We start from the raw sequence: 17,897 nt of genomic DNA, 5'->3' as shown, positions 1-17,897 counted from the left end.
GCATAAGCCATGAGAAGACCCCAGCAATCGAAATTGATGAAACCCTAGCTCCATTTCACCACACACGCGACTGTACAAATCTAGCAAATTTTCGCCTTTTTTTCCATTTGCTCAGATACCCTTTGGAAAGTTGATAATTTTGGGGATTCGATTTTTCCAGTTTTGATATGAACATGTACAGAGATCGAGGGGGCGGTGGCTCGTCCAAGGCCGGCGAGATGTTGGATCGGAAGCGAATCAATGAGGCGCTCGACAAACATTTGGAGAAATCGTCGCCTTCCACATCCAGAAACAAGGGCTCAGCTGTCTCGGTGCCCTCCACCTCCGCCGCTGCCGGGAAGCACGTTGATCTCAGGGACAGCCGTTCTTCATCCGCCCTCACCGCCAGCAAGAACAAGCTCTCCGAAGGTGCCTGCCTTTTTTTATTTCCTATGTTTTTTTTTATTTTTGATCAGTTCGTGTTTAATTTAGAATCGCGAAATTTGGGATGCTTTTAGCATTTGTATTTGTGTGCGGTGTTTAATTGTCATGTATAGTAGTTGAACTTTTTGTCATTGTTTTAAATGATTGACATTGGAGTTAAGTTTAGTAGCTCTGCGAATCCATTGAAAGGGGAAAAGCTCCGATTAACCAATTTCAGTTGTTTGACAGATCTGTTGAGGTGCTACTGTTTGCTCCTTATGAAGAGCTAAGGCATAAAAGTTTCAGCTTTTGATCCGTATATTGAATTTTTGTATGAAAACATGTTCACGTTGCTATGTTGTATAAAATGATGGATAAGGGACTAGTTAAAGATCAATGCAGAGAGTGGGCTGCTGCTTTTGCAAGTTCAGGCACATAGATATTGCAAGATTATTTTTTTTTGTTGCTGTGTTAAATGGATGGCGATGGTTTTGTTATGATTATGATCAGTGCTGACGAGAGGTGGATGATAGGTGGTGAGTGCTGACGAGTTATACTTTTAGGAGGGTGGTGATTATGATCAGGAGTGTAACAATTTGAAAAAAAGTTGTATACATATCTAGTAGATGTTAGCCATGCTAAACCTTTGTGTTATGTACGATAACTGGATGCTGGCTTCATTTTTTTATGACTTAAAATATTGCTCTGATTGACGTAAAAGAAACCACACTTCTACCCCCTTATGTAAAGCACACAGCTTACACTTCACATTGGGCATGTGATCAATTATGAATTTTCATTCTTCATTTTATGCTCTTTCAGTGGCATGTATTACAGTAAATATGTCTGCACATTTGTGTATGTACATTCGTTCTCTTTTCTAATAAATTTGCAGGCATACTTTGGTTGTATACAAACTTGAGATTGAAATATTTGTTCATTTTTCAGAGGAATCTGAAACAGACAGTGAAGAGTCTGATGTCAGTGGTTCTGATGGGGAAGATACATCTTGGGTTTCATGGTTTTGCAACTTGCGTGGAAATGAGTTTTTTTGTGAAGTCGATGATGAATATATCCAAGATGATTTCAATCTATGTGGATTGAGCAATCAAGTCCCGTATTATGATTATGCACTTGATCTAATACTGGATGTAGAATCATCTCATGGTGAGCTTCTTATCATCTATTAGTAGATATTAGTGTGTTTATTTTCTTTCAATAATAGGTTCTGAGCTTCATAGACTTTCTTTCTCAAATAATACTCCTAACATTTTCCTATATACTTCTCAACCTGGCTTGGACTCTGTGATGCTTGAACTCTGTAATCTTTACATAGTATGATATAAACTCTATGAAGTTTGTAATGGATATATTTGATTTTGATTGTTGCAAAATGTTCTACTATGTGTTTACTGTTTAGTGCTAGTATGTGTTTAGTGTGTACATTTTCAATGAATTGAGATAGCAAAAGGTAAAATGCTCTTGAACTTTCATGTTCACATAGCATAAATTTGGACCATTGTTTGGAGTCAGATTATAATTTTCCTTTTAAATATAAAAACATGATTTAATTCCATTGTTTTTTTGCTTACTTTGTCTAGCTTTAATTCTCTCTTTTCACTTTGTCTCTATTTTGAGCTGGATATCCATTTCTGACAGCGTTTTTTCCATGATGGGCACATCTAGGTGATATGTTTACTGAAGAACAGAATGAATTAGTTGAATCAGCTGCAGAAATGCTCTATGGCCTTATTCATGTCCGTTACATCTTGACAAGCAAGGGAATGGCTGCTATGGTAACATCATTGGATTATCATTATGTTGACCACCTCTCTCTTTATTTAGTTATGCCATTTGACTCATTGAAATGAAATTATTGCAGTTAGAGAAGTATAAAAACTATGATTTTGGAAGATGCCCTAGAGTCTACTGCTGTGGACAGCCATGCCTTCCAGTTGGACAATCAGACATCCCACGCTCAAGTACTGTGAAGATTTACTGTCCAAAATGCGATGATATTTACTACCCTCGATCGAAATACCAAGGCAGTATCCTTACTTTGTACTTTTATTGCTTTATACATTTATTTTGCACTTAATCCTCTGGGTCATTTGCATGAGCCTGCTGCATTGTTCATTGCAACTTTACATATTTATGTGAGTTCAAGACTCGTTATTAGGACTTAAGAGTCACAGAAAAGTTTAGCGTCACAAACTACTACCACCCAATTCACTTCTTGAGAGCTTAAGATATTCTCCTTTCTCCTGATGATCAGGTGCTTTGCTAAGAATTAAATTATTGAAAACTTGCATGTGTTCTAGCTTTAAATGTAAGTTATATGGTTGCAAGAGAATTGTGATCTGGGTTGGATTCCCCTTATGGAGTTGTGTAATCGAAAAATGAGACCCCACCCCAGGAAAAAGTAATAAAGTAAAAGGTAAAAAGCAATATCCAGGGAGAGTTTATGAATGGTTTGGAAGATTTGAAATCTTTTCTGGACTACTCGGAGCACCCACCAGGAAATTAGAACCTCGCTTTGCGATGCATGCTACAAATGGAGTCGGTATTGATTGTTTTTACATGTTGTTCTGTGTGCTTTGCTTTTGGAATGATTTCCCTGACTTCAACAGATATTGATGAGGCGTATTTCGGAACCACATTCCCCCACCTGTTCTTGATGACGTACGGACACCTCAAGCCTCAGAAGCCAACACAGAGCTACGTCCCTAGAGTTTTTGGCTTCAAGATGCACAAGCCTTGATAACCGAGTTCTGACAACATGCTACTGAGCTCTTAAATTCTTGTTCCAGCAAATGCTTTTCTCATCTGGGCTGCTGAGGCATACAGATGACGGATGGGTTGTACTTGTAACACAAACCAGGTAAAAATCACAGCAGCTATGATGTAACCAAAATTGCCTAGTTGATGGAGAAGCATTTCATGCATTCCCATCATGCAATTGTTGTTTAAATTCAGAGAGCATCTAAGCTTTTTTCTTTTCTTTTTATTTTTGTTGGCGAGAATTGTCTAAATACTTCCTCATGTAGTCCTTTGCGCGTGTGCGCTGCTTAATCAGCAGGACAAATTTATATGGGAGCAGCCTATCGAAATTTTTGGGGATTCGACGTATTTTTTGCTTTGTTTTGTATCTCTAGTATATGCATGTTCCTTTTTCATGTCTATTTGTTAGATTTTTTATTTATTTATTTTTGATCTTACATTTTTTCTCGGTTTTTTTTTCTTCATTTCTATTAGTAAGCTGTGTATTCACTTCCTTTCTGATATTTGTTCTTGAACAAACACAAAGCATCTTGATCTTGTATATTGTTTTGCAAATACTGCTTTTTTATGAAGTATGTGAAATTGTGAATTAGTGAAAAGTGGTATAACATCAAGAAATATGAGCTGCAGAATACCGCCAAAAACTTTTATGCTGAACTTGTGAATTGTTATATCAAACTTGCCACATGTAGTTTGCTGTTCTTATTGCATAGGAATGAGATTTTATGATTATATCCAATACAAATCTTGTCACATCTCAAAGTTGATTTTTTATTTGTGGCTTACTTCTCTAATGCAATTTGTAAACTACTAGGTTTGCCCACTATAAAAGACTCATTTTTGTTAGCAAAAAACAACCTATTTACTTTTTATTATTTTATTTTCTCTTGTATTTGAACTTTATTCTTTTTATATTTAACTAATTAAACAATGTTTTGTTAAATTTTTTCATCAAAAGAAATGTGTTATTTATAGTTTGATAGAGGGAGTAATTGTTGCCGTCCATTTCTGTCTTCATAAAAAAGTTGTGTGAGAATAGAAAATGATATCTAGGGAGTATCTTTTGATTATAAAAGATTAAAATCTTTGCCACACTCATCAAAACCATGAAACCATGAAATTACTACATGTAAGGTTATCCTTGTAGGGTAGTACTACATGTAAGGTTATCCTTGTGTTACTAAGGCCACCCGCAACGCGTTATGTGGGTGGCTCGTGTCCCGTTCCTCCGTGACGAGAAGGGCGCGGGATGCGTTGCAGCGTCCCGTCCCGTCCCGTCACCATTCCTCCGGAACCCCCCGTCAATCCGAGACAGCCCGCGAGCTGTCTCGCCACGCGCTTGCGCAACGTGGCGCGCTCCTAGGCGATGTGTGACGCCCACTCTCCGGCCCGCGAGTGGGTTTCGTCACGCTGACGCAATAAATCAATTTTTTTTAAAAAATTCCAATAAAAAAATAAAAATTCGAAAACGGTAATCGACCGTTTTCCTTTTTTTATTTTTTTTTTTAATTTTTTTACTCTATAAATACTCCTATTTCATCCTCATTTCACACACAAACACACATCTACTCCTCTCAAATCATCTCTCTTTCCACTCCAATTTTCATCTCAAATCATATCTTTTATTCTTCCCCCAAATTTAATCGATCTAATGGATCCATATGAGCAAATGCGTCGAATAATGGAAGAATCACTTGAAGAAGATCGACGCCGGGAGGCGGAGGAAGCCGCGCCGCCCCAAAGACCCTCCCGGGCCTACATCCATCGTAACCGGGAGGAAGCCGCCACAAGGTTAGTCCGCGACTACTTCTGCGATAACTCGGTGTGGGGAGAGACCTACTTCCGTCGCCGTTTCCACATTGAAAATACATTGGCAGCCAGGGAAGAGTTATTCAAAGAAAGGTTCGACGCCGTCGGCCGTCCCAGCCACACGACGCTGCAGAAATGTACTGCAGCAATCCGTCAGCTTGCGACTGGACAAACGACGGATGTGTTCGACGAATACCTCCACATTGGAGAAAGCACTGGGAGAATGTGCTTGATCCAATTCTGCAAAGGCGTCCGGGCAGCTTTCACTGACGGATTTCTCCGGAAGCCAAGCACGACAGATTGCCAGTTCCTGCTCCGCCTTCACGAAGAAGTGCACGGATTCCCCGAGATGCATGGCAGCATCGATTGCATGCACTGGCAATGGAAGAATTGCCCGGTGGCGTGGAGGGGGTCGTACACGAGCGGCCACAAAGGCACCCACCCCACCGTTATACTCGAGGCCGTCGCCGACTACCGGCTATGGATCTGGCATGCGTACTTCGGGGTCCCCGGCTCGAACAACGACATAAACGTGCTCCACCAATCCGACCTCTTTGCCGAAGTTTTGGATGGTAAAGCGTCGGCCATCAACTTCACCGCTAACAACCGGCGCTATAAAATGGGGTACTATCTTGCCGACGGCATCTACCCGAAGTGGTCAACCTTCATGAAGACGTGCATCAGGCTTGTGAACGCAAACCAGGCTCTTTTTGGGCAGAAGCAGTAGGCTGCTCGGAAGGATGTGGAGCGGGCGTTCGAGGTTCTCCAAGCGCGCTTCAACATTATCAAAGCCCCGGCTCGTACGTGGTTCATGGAGAGCATGGCCGACATCATGTATACATGCATAATCTTGCACAACATGATTGTCCAAGACGAAGGACCTGAGGCGGGAAATTGGTTCGACCCTGAAGCCCCCGGAAGCTAAACCGCAAGTAGTCCGCCTCGAAGTGGAGTGTATCCGTCTATATAAGAACGGTTGTCTATTCGGGCAAGGACACGTAACTCTACCGCCCACGCCCAACTCCAAGATGATCTAATGGAGCACATTTGAGCAAAATTTGGCGGAGGAAATTATATTATGTATTTTAAATTTTTTTAAGAATGTAATGTTGTAATTTTATTTTATTTAATGAAATGTGATTTTATTAATTGAATTTGTTGGAAATAAAAATAAAAAATGAAATTGAATGAATAGTAATTTAAAGGACGGTTAAGGGACGGATAAGAGATGGAGGGTTGCAGGTTCCGTCCCTTAGTTAAGAGATGGAGTAAAAAGTATAGTGGGACCCATGAATAGTAATTTAAGGGACGGTTAAGGGACGGATAAGTGACAGCGTTGCGGAGGGCCTAAATGACTTAAATTGGATAATTGAATACACAAGTGTTGACAAAGGGGACAAGACAAGAAGGATGCATCTCTTCAGTCTTGTATTGAAAGGGATTAACCTACTTGCATTATTGAGCATTCCCATTCCAAATTTCTTCCCTTATTTTAATCCCTTCTCAAGCAAGGGAAAATCATGAATAAAATAAATATAAACGGATTATGATTTTCCAGAACAATCTCTAGAAACATTGGACACATGAATTATTCTATTAAGCATTTATCAAGAAGAATGAAAATTGAGCGTTTCAACTCATTTTTGGATTTGTAATTGTGTAATATGTCTATTGGTTGGCTATTTTACCATTTCTAGATTATGGTTTTATTTTTTCAAAAAAAAAAGTTCAAAATATTCACGGGATTTTTAGGCAAACAAACTAGTGCAATGAATCAAGAAAACAATAAGTTGAATCATCACATCAAGTCATCAACTCTATCTTTATTATTTTATTTTTAGTGATCTTAACTTTGAAGATCAAAATAAAATATCCATAGTTATACCAAATACACTTCTCAAGTTAACATCATCTCTCGTGAGTTATGTGTAGTCATGATAAGTAACAAAACAATATCCACCAAAAAAAATAAAGAAAAATGAATGAAGGGATAAATCACTATGTGGATTAATTTACGCCTTTTTAGTCTTAATCAAAATGTGTCTAATCTCAAGGTGCAATAAATAAATAAATAAGTCTATTTTTGCGGATTATTTATTCTTGTAAAGACGGCTACTTAGTTTGCGGCTGTCATAATCTACCTGCTCCATTGAAAGAGATGTTTTAAAAAGAAAACTTTATCCCATTCTAAATTTGGACTCCTTTGCCTTGACACATTTTGCATCTCCACTCCGGCCAGATCTAATTTTAACTACGGAATTTCGAAACAATTAATTACTACTAATACTAGAAGTTTTTCACAATGATTTATGGAATACAAAAAAATTGAAATTTGGCGATACTTGTATGTATTAATTAGTTTTACTAAGCAAACACATAAATCAATTGTTGAAAGTTAGAGGCTTAGAGCATCAATAATGGAGCGGGGAGAACCACGTTTTTGTGTTCCACTTTAGGATGCACGCATCGAGCTCCGTTTCAAGTGATGCACAACCCACAAGGCATTCGTGAAAAGGGTTGAAGGTTGTCTTAGATGCGATTGGGACCCACTTGTTTAAATATTTTTACTTTTTTTAATTAATTTAATAAATTATTAAAATTTAATTGAAAATTGGTCATTTAAATTCCATAATATAGTTTTAACTTTTAAGTGATGAAAGTGTTATTTCTATTCCCACATGTTTACTTTCTTAAACATTTTATAAACGAAAAAATAATAGATGCTATCTAGATTATTGAATGACTTGGCATTTATAGGTCGGTCCTTTGATAATGGACCAATCTACTAAAAATTTGATAGATGAGTTTGGTTTTAGATATGAACCCTACCTAATTTATTGTAGCATGAATTTTGCTTACTAGGTTATTCAATAATATTAGTGTGATTGAAACAACATTTGACTTATAACATTAAAGTTGATTTTTCGGCATATTTTCTTCTAAAATTATAGTAGTATTAAAAATAGAGTGAATATTCAATTTTGTTCAATCATTTTAGCATTTTAGATAAACACCCAAAGCTTAATATAATTGCAAAAAAATATCAAGCGTTTCAATTTTTACTTAAACTAGACCACAATAAAAATTTCAGATCGAATTGCCTTTGGTAGTTGGTACTTGGAATAGATACTGACATACTAAAAGAATATTTGGTTCGATTTTTATTGCAAATTTTTTTTGGCCAAATTTGAAAAGTTAAGTCCTTATCTGCAAGTGTCCTAAATTTGGGACATTATATTAAAATGCTAAAAACTAGATAAAATCAAATATGTATGCTTAAAAATATGTACATTATGACGAATTTAAACCAGATATACTATCAAGGGTAATATTGTAATTAAAGTAATTATATACCTCGAAGTATTATGAGGGTCCGTTCGGTATCGCGGAATTTGGGCATTGAAATTGGAGCCTCGAATTCCAATTCCGCGGTTCCAGTAAAATATAGAGATTTTAAATTGAATTTCAATTAAATCCATATTAATATGGAGTACAAAGTAATTCTAATTCCAATTCACGTAGAATCGGGTCAAATTTCAAAAAAGACGCGGATCCTTTCCGGGTCAAAAGAGAAACGGGTCATATAAAAACAAAAATTTTACTGTTCGTTTCTCTTTTCCCCTCTCCCTCTTCGCGTGCCCTAGCCGCGCTCTCTCTCCCTCTGCAATTGCCTTCTCACTCTGCATCTGCAATTGACGCTAAAAAATCTAACTCTGGATTTGGTGTGTTTGCAAGCTCCTTTTTCGAACAATCCCTGTTGCTTTCACTTTTCCCTTGCTCATCTTCCAATTCCTGTTTCAGTTCAAATTAAATTGGTGTGTTTGTATCCTGTAACTTAATAGAGTTTATGTAAATAAAGAGAGTTCAACATTCTCTACGGTTATGTATGTGTCAATTGCCAAGGATTTGAATCTTGTTAAAAAATTTAAAATCAGACACCATGGCTTCTTTGCTGAGCCCACCTCTGAATTTACCCCTCAACAAGGTATAACTAACTGTTGTTCATCATTGATGTATTCCTATTTCAAGTGTAATTTCAAGATGTTGAATTTTCTTTGGTTTGTAAATTGCATGATCTGATCACATGAAACATTTTCAGACATAGGAATTTAACCAAGGAAAATTCTAGAAGTGGATCGGGCCATCGCGGGTGATGGTGAGCTCGCCTCTGGTGCCGAGGGTCAGCATGGGATTGGAGTTTTTAAGGAAAGGGTCGTCCCGGTTGGCAATCCACACTGCATTGTGATTGATAGGAGCGGACGCACCGCGGTTGAACACGATTGCTATGTAAATGTTGTCTGTGGATTGATTGAATTCAGGGGTGTAGAAGCGTAGGGTGAAGAGGCCGTTGGGTGAATCCAGTTGAAAGGATGCGTTCAGAGTGTCGATGGAGGAAACTTTGATGAGCAGAAAGAGCAACACACAGGAACACTGCAAAATTGATCTGGATGAAGTTTTGGGAGTCTGCATCATGGGGGTTTGGAAATGATGAGGATTTGCCAGAATCTTTGGTTAAATTCCTATATCTGATTCTAGAACTTGTAGAAGGGCGAGCAGGATGTTGTTTGAGCTTGAGCTTGAGCTTGAGCCCACAAATGTGGGGAACTATGTGCTTCTTGTTGAGATATATGCGGAAGGGGAAGATGTGAAGCGAGTAAAGAAGCTGTTGGAAGAGAAGGGGCTGCAGATTGTACCAGATGCTGCTGGATTGATGGTGTACTCGATTAGGTCTTTGGACAAGCTGAATCCTCAAATCAAGATCCATGGTTTGGTGGTGAAGCTGTTGGAGGAGATGATGGAGCAGTGGTATGTGCCGGAGATAAAAGCGGTGCTGTATGAGCTTGATACTGAGGAGAAACAACGGGTGCTGTTGGGGCACAGTGAGAAATTGCAGTAGAGGAGAGACCATAAGGATTAGCAAGAATCTGAGGTTGTCAAAGATTGTCACTCATTCACCAAGGTCATGTCCAAGTTTGCATATCGAGAGATTATGGTTATGGATATTAATCGGTTCCTCCATATATATAACTATTTTGTATGTTGATGATAATAATTTATTATCATTGCTTGATTATTTTATATTACTATAGTAGTATTTGCTTTTGTGATATAATTATTGTAATGAAAATTTTGAATTTTAGAGCATGTGACAAAAGAGTAAAATTTAATATTTATCAAAGGATAGTAAATTTTAAAATTTTGAATTCTAATTCAATTTCAAATCCTTTGTTTTGAGTTACCAAACAAAGGATTTGAAATTATGATACAATTCCATATCAATTCCATAGCTATACCAAACAAATAAATGATTTGAAATTGAATTAATTCATTCTAATTCAATTTCATAGAATTTCAATTTCAATTTAATTCTGGGTACCGAACGGACCCTGAAAGTAATTACCAAAATATTTTTAGGAAGTGTCAATAATTTGATGAAAACACCACCTCGAAATCTTATGAATGGACAATCGAAGATATTTTCCAAAAGGCGAAAAAGATGAAACCTTAAATTAAAATTTGGAAACGATCAAATCAATCGACCTTTTCTGATTTAGTAGTAAATTCCATCCAATACGACGAAATAAAAAACCAACTAAAAACGTATTGAATTAATGCGTATAAAGAAATAATGAAAAAACAAACTCATCGTCATCGAAAGATTTATGTATCTAATTTTAGCAAAGTTCAGTTAATATGATGTTTTTATCATTTGTGGTGTCAGATTTCAGACATTAAAATGAAAACCAATGTCTGCGACCACTGATTTACCTGATAAAGTTAAATAAAGCCGCCCCTTCAATATTTCTTATTCAAACTGCTTATTTTAGATTTTATTCTTTATTATTTAGAAGAAGAAAAATATACTAATAGCTTTTCGTATCTAACACATTAATTTTTTTTGGGGGGTGTTAAAATAAGAATTCGGTCATTTAACCTTTTGAGTCTTGATAGTAGTATATTTTTTTTGGTTTTTGGCCTTAAAAACCATAAATTTCCCCGAATTCCGGTTTTCCCACCAACTATAAGATTAGATTTTAAAACCACGAACTTTCGATTTGTTTGCTATTTACCAACCTGACCCGAATACCAAATATCAGGTGTAAAATTGTCCAACGTGGACAGCTGTACATATGACTTGGAAAAACCGATTTTATGAGTATAAAAAAACATTATTTTTTTTAATTAAACTTAAAATTAAATAAATAATCTTTGAAGAATTTCTTGAGATGTTTCAACGAATTTCTGGAGATGCTCCTTCTTCACCGAGAGCTCCTCAATCCGCAATTCTGGACCAAACGCATTCACGCTTCTACCGCCCCAAATCTCTTTCTCATCTCTGCCTCAATTCTCTCTCACAGCCGCGCGCTGCCGCCTCCGCCGAATTCAAGGTAGCTTGAGCAATCAGATGCAGCCGCCTCCGTTCCCATCTCTCGCCGGGGATGCTCACACCAGCCTCCGTTCGACGTCACTGCTGCTGCCCTTGTGCCGCCTACACCGCGGTCTACCCTGTCGCCGGGGTGCCAGCCGGAGTTTACCCCCTCTCCATTGATCTTCTCCTTCTTGGGAAATTCTTTTTTGTTTCTAAAATCGCGCCGTCTCTTCATCCTTCTCACGGCAACTCAACGCCTTTCGCCGGCGGGGCCTTACCTCCGTCTAGCTCTCTCTCTCTGCGATGAAACCATTGTTACAGACGTGCTCCGTAACAATTAGTTATCTTCCTTCTCGTGGGAACTAGCAATCAACCTGTCGACAATCTCGGAGGAAGATCACGGGTTTTGTTGAGTTGTGGACGTTCTCCACTCAGCAACAAAGTTACGATAATTCGGGTTTCTTGGAATGCAAGATAGGTTTAGGGAAAATATTTCATTCATAAAATAATGTGTTGATGAAATACCCTATTTTATACTAGAAACCCTAGGGCGGTTCGACGTATCCTAATTCATCCGGGAAAGAACCGCAAAGAAAACCCGAACGGGGCTTATACATCAGGCCCGACTCAACAATAAGTAAATTAATGTTTCAAAAATACTAAAACATAAAAGGAAAGAAAAAAAAAAAAGAAACAAAACGAATCGGCTAATTCTTGAACTTGTTCGGCGCCTTGAGCTTGTCTCTCGGCCTCAAGGATCTCTTCGACACAATCAATTCTTCACTTCGGTCATTCCCGCACTGCGTCGTGCTGCTCGGCTGCGTCGTGCTGCTCGGCTCCGGAAGCGCTGCGTCGTGCTGCTCGGCTGTTGTCGCCTCCAGCTCGGCATGCCGCTCTGCTGCGCCGTGCTGCTCGGCTGTTGTCGCCTCCAGCTCGGCATGCCGCTCTGCTGTTGCGTCTGGTGGCGGGGGTCTCGTATCAACCCCCCCTCCGTTAACAATCGCCTTGTCCACAAGGCGAACCTCCGGGAACTGCCTACCAATCGCCTCGACCGGCTCCCAAGTAGGTGTGGAAGCATCATCTTCCCACTGCACCAAGCACTGTCGCTCCGGTCGGTCGCCCCGCCAGCTGACGCGCTCTTCCAACACTGCCACGGGACGCACCACTGGCCTATCCCCCACAAACACGGGAGGCAATTTCACTCCGTCCACATCCCCGTCGCCCGCCACAAATTCACGCAACAAGCTCACGTGGAACACATTGTGGACTCTACTACCCGCTGGAAGACGTAATTTGTATGCCACCGGGCCCACCCTCTCCAAAATTTCGAAGGGGCCATAGAACCGTGGCGCCAGCTTTGCCGATAACGGTTTCGCAACCGAGTGCTGCCGGTACGGTTGCAGTTTCAGCCATACGACATCGCCCACGTCAAACTCCACGTGCCTGCGGTGTCTGTTTGCCACATCCGTCATTCGCTGCTGGGCCCGCAAGAGGTTTCGCCGTAACGTGACCAGCAGCTCCCCACGCTCTTTGATAATATCTGCCACATTAGGCGGCGTTTTTGCTGACGGCGGGGACGCCACTAACGTGGGCGGCTCACGCCCATACAATGCTTTATAAGGTGTCATGCCCAGCGCAGAGTGATGGGAACAGTTTAGAGCTAGCTCCGCCCATGGTAAAAAATTCGTCCATCTTGAAGGTTTATCGGAAGCAAATGCTCGCAGATACTGCTCCAAACCCCGATTACGGACTTCCGTCTGGCCATCCGACTGCGGATGGTAGGCGGTGGAAAAGTGAAGCTTGGTGCCGCTCAGACGCATCATCTCCTCCCATGTTGCGTTGAGGAACACCGAATCTCTATCTGACACCAAGGTTTTAGGGAACCCGTGGTGCCGGACCACCGTATTCACAAACAGCTGCGCCACTCGGGAGGCGTCAAATTTAGGAGGTAGAGGGGCGAAATGAGCATATTTTGAAAGCCTATCCACCACCACCATAATGGTTGTATACCCCCGGGACTGGGGCAGCCCGGTGATGAAGTCCATTGACACATCCTCCCATACTCGCGACGGGACGGGTAGCGGCTGCAATAGCCCCGCCGGCTTTCGCGTTGAATACTTCGTGGACTGGCACACCACACACTCGTTCACAAACGTCACTACATCTTTGCGCATGTTTGGCCAATAAAACCCTGCCGCCAATAGGCGGAATGTTCTCTCGTGTCCCGGATGACCCGCCATCGGCGAGCAATGGTGTTCCTTTAGTAACGTCCGTTTTGCCTTGGACTCCGCGCTCACCAACATCCTGCGATGGTAATATATCAGGCCATCGGCCCATGATAAGTGCGAGGGCGCGTCGCCTGATTTGATTTTGGCCGAGAGTTCCACCAGTTCGGGTAGGGAGGCCGCCTCCTCGCGCAACACGCGCAATATATCAGGTACAGGCTTAGCGACGACTGGTAGGAGCTGGACCGCGTCCACATCCGTCGTGACTTCGACGGGAGCGTCGTCTGTCGCAGGCAAATCAGGATGCGGGCTCGGCACGTCGTGCTGCCGGGACAAGGCATCTGCCGCCTTGTTCATGCTGCCTCTCTTGTACTCGATCACAAACTTATATCCCATCAACTTTCTAACATAGAGTTGTTGGTCTGGGGTCTGGACCACTTGCTGTAACAGCTCTTTCAAACTCCTCTGATCCGTTCTAATGATGAACTCACGCCCCAATAGATACTGTCGCCATTTTTGCACGGCCTCCACAATAGCATATAATTCCTTATGATACGTAGATGCCACCCTCCTGCGAGGTCCCAGTTTCTTACTGAAAAACGCAATGGGGTGATCCCGTTGCATTAGCACCGCGCCAATGCCCACGTCGCACGCGTCAGTCTCCACGCAAAATGGCAAGTCGAAATTCGGCAATTGGAGGACCGGAGCTGATGTCATCGCCTGCTTCAGAGCTGCGAACGCCTTCTCGGCTTCGGGGCTCCATCGAAAAGCCTCTTTTTTAAGTAAATCTGTTAAGGGCGCCGCGATCATCGCGTAGTGGGCGACGAAACGGCGGTAGTAGCCTGTCAACCCTAAAAAACCTCGCAGTTGCCGTACCGTTCCCGGCTTAGGCCACGCCGTCATCGCCTGTATTTTGGTTGGGTCGGCCTTGAGATGGCCTTCGTCAATGATGTGCCCTAAATACTCCACCGACATACTACAAAATGAACACTTCGAAAGCTTCACGAAGAAGTTATTAGCATGGAGCAGTTCCAGAACGGCTTCCAGGTGGCTACTATGCAGCTCAATGGTCGGGCTATAAATCAAAATGTCATCGAAGAAAACGATAACACATTTTCTGAGAAGTGGCTGGAAAATAGCATTCATCGCCGCCTGGAAGGTGGACGGTGCGTTTGTCAACCCGAAAGGCATCACGAGAAACTCGAAATGCCCATCATGAGTTCTAAAAGCGGTTTTGAAAATGTCGTCCCCGTTCATTCGAATTTGGTGATACCCCGAGCGAAGATCCAACTTAGTGAAGTACCTAGCACCTCCCAACTCGTCAAATAGTTCTTCTGCCGTAGGAATGGGGAAATGATCCGGCACGGTGGCCTTATTGAGGGCTCGGTAATCAATGCAAAACCGAAAAGTGCCATCCTTTTTTCGGATCAGCAATACCGGGGACGAGAACGGGCTGTGACTATGGCGAATGATACCCTGTTCCAGCATATCGCGAACCTGCCTTTCGATTTCCGTCTTCTGGAAGTAGGGGTACCTGTACGGTCTAACATTAATCGGCCGTGTACCGGGTAGGAGATGAATGCGGTGATCAAACTGCCGCGGCGGGGGGCATGCCACGAGGCTGTTCAAACACCGCTCGGTGTGTGTTTAATACCGCGAGAATTCCGTTCGGCAAGCCCGGAGGAAAGTCCTCCCTGCTGCTTCCCTCCACTGCCTCAGTGCCGCTGTCAATCGGTACAATCTCATAGAACTCGTGGTCCGTTGGTTGCGTCGTTAATGTGTATAACGAGTGAAGGGATATTTGTTTTGGCCCCGGCATCAAGCCATGTAAGAAAACCGGTCGCTCCCCGTGAGTAAATTCCAACGTTTTTCTGACGAAATCCGCCGACACCTTCCCCAGCGATTCCAACCAACGCATTCCCAAAATCACATCTGGCCCATGGTGAGCGAGAATATGGAGATCCACCACAAATACGTTGCCCTGCAGCGTCAGCTTGGTGCCCCGCGCTATGTGGGTGCAGAGCAGGGATGCTCCGTTACCTACCAACACCCGGAATGGTCTGATGGGTGTTAAGTCCAACTGGAGTATTTCGGCGATGCGTGGCTGGAGGAAATCCAATGTCGCGCCTGTGTCGATCAATACCCGCACGTTGGTTACGCCCAACGTGCCATGTACAATGAACGGTTTCGAGCTCCCTCGGCCATCCAAGGCGTGAAGGTGCGATAGATCAGCCGTAATTAGTTCGTCCTCCGGCACTTGATCCCCCGCGGTATCCTCCTGCAGGTTGTCAGCATCGTCATCCATATAGCAAAGAAGTTTGACCTTACAGACGTGGCCTGCGACCCATTTTTCAGGGCAATGGTAACAAAGCCCTCGGCGTGCCCGCTCCGATTTCTCGGCGTTAGACACCCTGATTGGGTATACCCGTGCCTTGTCCGCGTCACGTCCCTGAAGTTCTTGCGGCTGTGGTCCAGAAATTGGGGTCGAACCGGGGATCGGGGGGCCCTCTGCTCCTTCCCTGACCACTGGCGTCGCGGATATGGCGACGGTTGGTGCGGTCGCTCGTCTTGTGTTGCAGCCAAGCGCAATGCCAATGCCATTGCCTCCGCTAATGAAACCGGGTTCTGCAATTCGATCTTCTCTTGCAAGGGTTGCTTGAGCCCTTGGATAAAAATAGGAATCAGAGATGACTCCGATAAATCGGTCACCCGATTGAGGTACCGTTCGAACGTTGCGTGGTAGTCTGCTACGGTAGACGTCTGAACCAGCTTGGCGATCAGACCCGTGTAATTTCTGAAGCTCTGTGGGTCAAAGCGATGTCTGACGTCGTCCAGGAACTCCGGCCACGTTACAAAACCATTGGTCTCCCTATAATTGAATATCCATTCCGAAGCGGGGGGGTCAAACAGCATCACTACATAATGCAGACGCTCAGACTCCGGGATCCGTTTGTGATCGAAATAATATTGTACGCGGGATATCCAATTTGGCGCATCCGCCCCGTTAAAGTGGGGCGCGTCCATCTTCAAGCCGGAAGAGTAATCGGGTCCCTGGTGGGGAAAACGCTCTCGGCGCTGAGGCGGGTCCCAGCAGGAGACACCGCGATCCTCGTGCGGATCCTCGTCCCAATCGTCGTGCCTCTGAGGTGGATCCCAATTGTCCCGACGGCGACCCGTTCGATACTCCGTCACATCGCGCCGCTGTGAAAAACGGCCTCCTCCACCCCGATCACCGCGACCACCCCGAGACGGGCGTCCCCGACCTCGATCCTGGTGTCGGTATGAACGGTCAAGATCCTCACGTACTGGCCGACCGTGCCCTCGATACTCCTCCCATTCGTGTTCGGCATCGTCCCAAACTTGGGTGTGATCAGCCGCTTGTGGATGCGGTCGGCGCTCCAAGGTTTCGACCCGACGGTCCATCTTATCAAAGCGTTCATTTAACTGCGCGAACCCTAGCGTGATCGGATCCGTTGATTGGGACCGACCCCCTGACTCGGCTACCTGGCGCTGTGGCGCCGGCCCTAGATGTAGTGCCGACGACGTCTCGGCTCTCGGGTAATCCGAAGCCATCTGATTTCGCCGGTGTTATAGATGTTGAGTTACGGGATGAAAGCACCAGTTGTTACAGACGTGCTCCGTAACAATTAGTTATCTTCCTTCTCGTGGGAACTAGCAATCAACCTGGCGACAATCTCGGAGGAAGATCACGGGTTTTGTTGAGTTGTGGACGTTCTCCACTCAGCAACAAAGTTACGATAATTCGGGTTTCTTGGAATGCAAGATAGGTTTAGGGAAAATATTTCATTCATAAAATAATGTGTTGATGAAATACCCTATTTTATACTAGAAACCCTAGGGCGGTTCGACGTATCCTAATTCATCCGGGAAAGAACCGCAAAGAAAACCCGAACGGGGCTTATACATCAGGCCCGACTCAACAATAAGTAAATTAATGTTTCAAAAATACTAAAACATAAAAGGAAAGAAATAAAAAAAAGAAACAAAACGAATCGGCTAATTCTTGAACTTGTTCGGCGCCTTGAGCTTGTCTCTCGGCCTCAAGGATCTCTTCGACACAATCAATTCTTCACTTCGGTCATTCCCGCACTGCGTCGTGCTGCTCGGCTGCGTCGTGCTGCTCGGCTCCGGAAGCGCTGCGTCGTGCTGCTCGGCTGTTGTCGCCTCCAGCTCGGCATGCCGCTCTGCTGCGCCGTGCTGCTCGGCTGTTGTCGCCTCCAGCTCGGCATGCCACTCTGCTGTTGCGTCTGGTGGCGGGGGTCTCGTATCAACCATCTCCGTCCGTCTCC

The 17,897-nt window shown here is 43.2% G+C and overlaps 2 protein-coding genes across 3 annotated transcripts; both read left to right on the top strand.

The window, feature by feature from the left end:
* Positions 1-3,531, top strand: LOC121777311 (casein kinase II subunit beta-1-like). 2 transcript variants are annotated; one of them, XM_042174521.1, is made up of 5 exons: positions 1-408; positions 1,351-1,569; positions 2,089-2,198; positions 2,285-2,447; positions 3,033-3,531. In XM_042174521.1, exons 1-5 carry the CDS (start codon positions 168-170, stop codon positions 3,161-3,163), a joined length of 864 nt encoding a protein of 287 aa, XP_042030455.1. In that variant the 5' UTR covers positions 1-167; the 3' UTR covers positions 3,164-3,531. The 2 variants fall into 2 exon arrangements, with proteins under 2 accessions (XP_042030455.1, XP_042030456.1); XM_042174522.1 differs by having other exon boundaries at positions 2,285-2,450.
* A 4,941-nt stretch (positions 3,532-8,472) lies between these two features.
* LOC121776010 (pentatricopeptide repeat-containing protein At3g46790, chloroplastic-like) lies at positions 8,473-10,166 on the top strand. The gene is made up of 2 exons (XM_042173129.1): positions 8,473-8,977; positions 9,092-10,166. The coding sequence occupies exon 2, from the start codon at positions 9,551-9,553 to the stop codon at positions 9,887-9,889; it is 339 nt and encodes a 112-aa protein (XP_042029063.1). The 5' UTR covers positions 8,473-8,977; positions 9,092-9,550; the 3' UTR covers positions 9,890-10,166.
* Positions 10,167-17,897: the final 7,731 nt, after the last annotated feature.

The sequence above is a fragment of the Salvia splendens genome, chromosome 18 (assembly GCF_004379255.2).
Source record: "Salvia splendens isolate huo1 chromosome 18, SspV2, whole genome shotgun sequence".
NCBI classification, from domain to species: domain Eukaryota; kingdom Viridiplantae; phylum Streptophyta; class Magnoliopsida; order Lamiales; family Lamiaceae; genus Salvia; species Salvia splendens.
The sequence above is the reverse complement of the archived record's forward strand: the minus strand, read 5'-3'. Positions and strand labels throughout refer to the sequence as shown.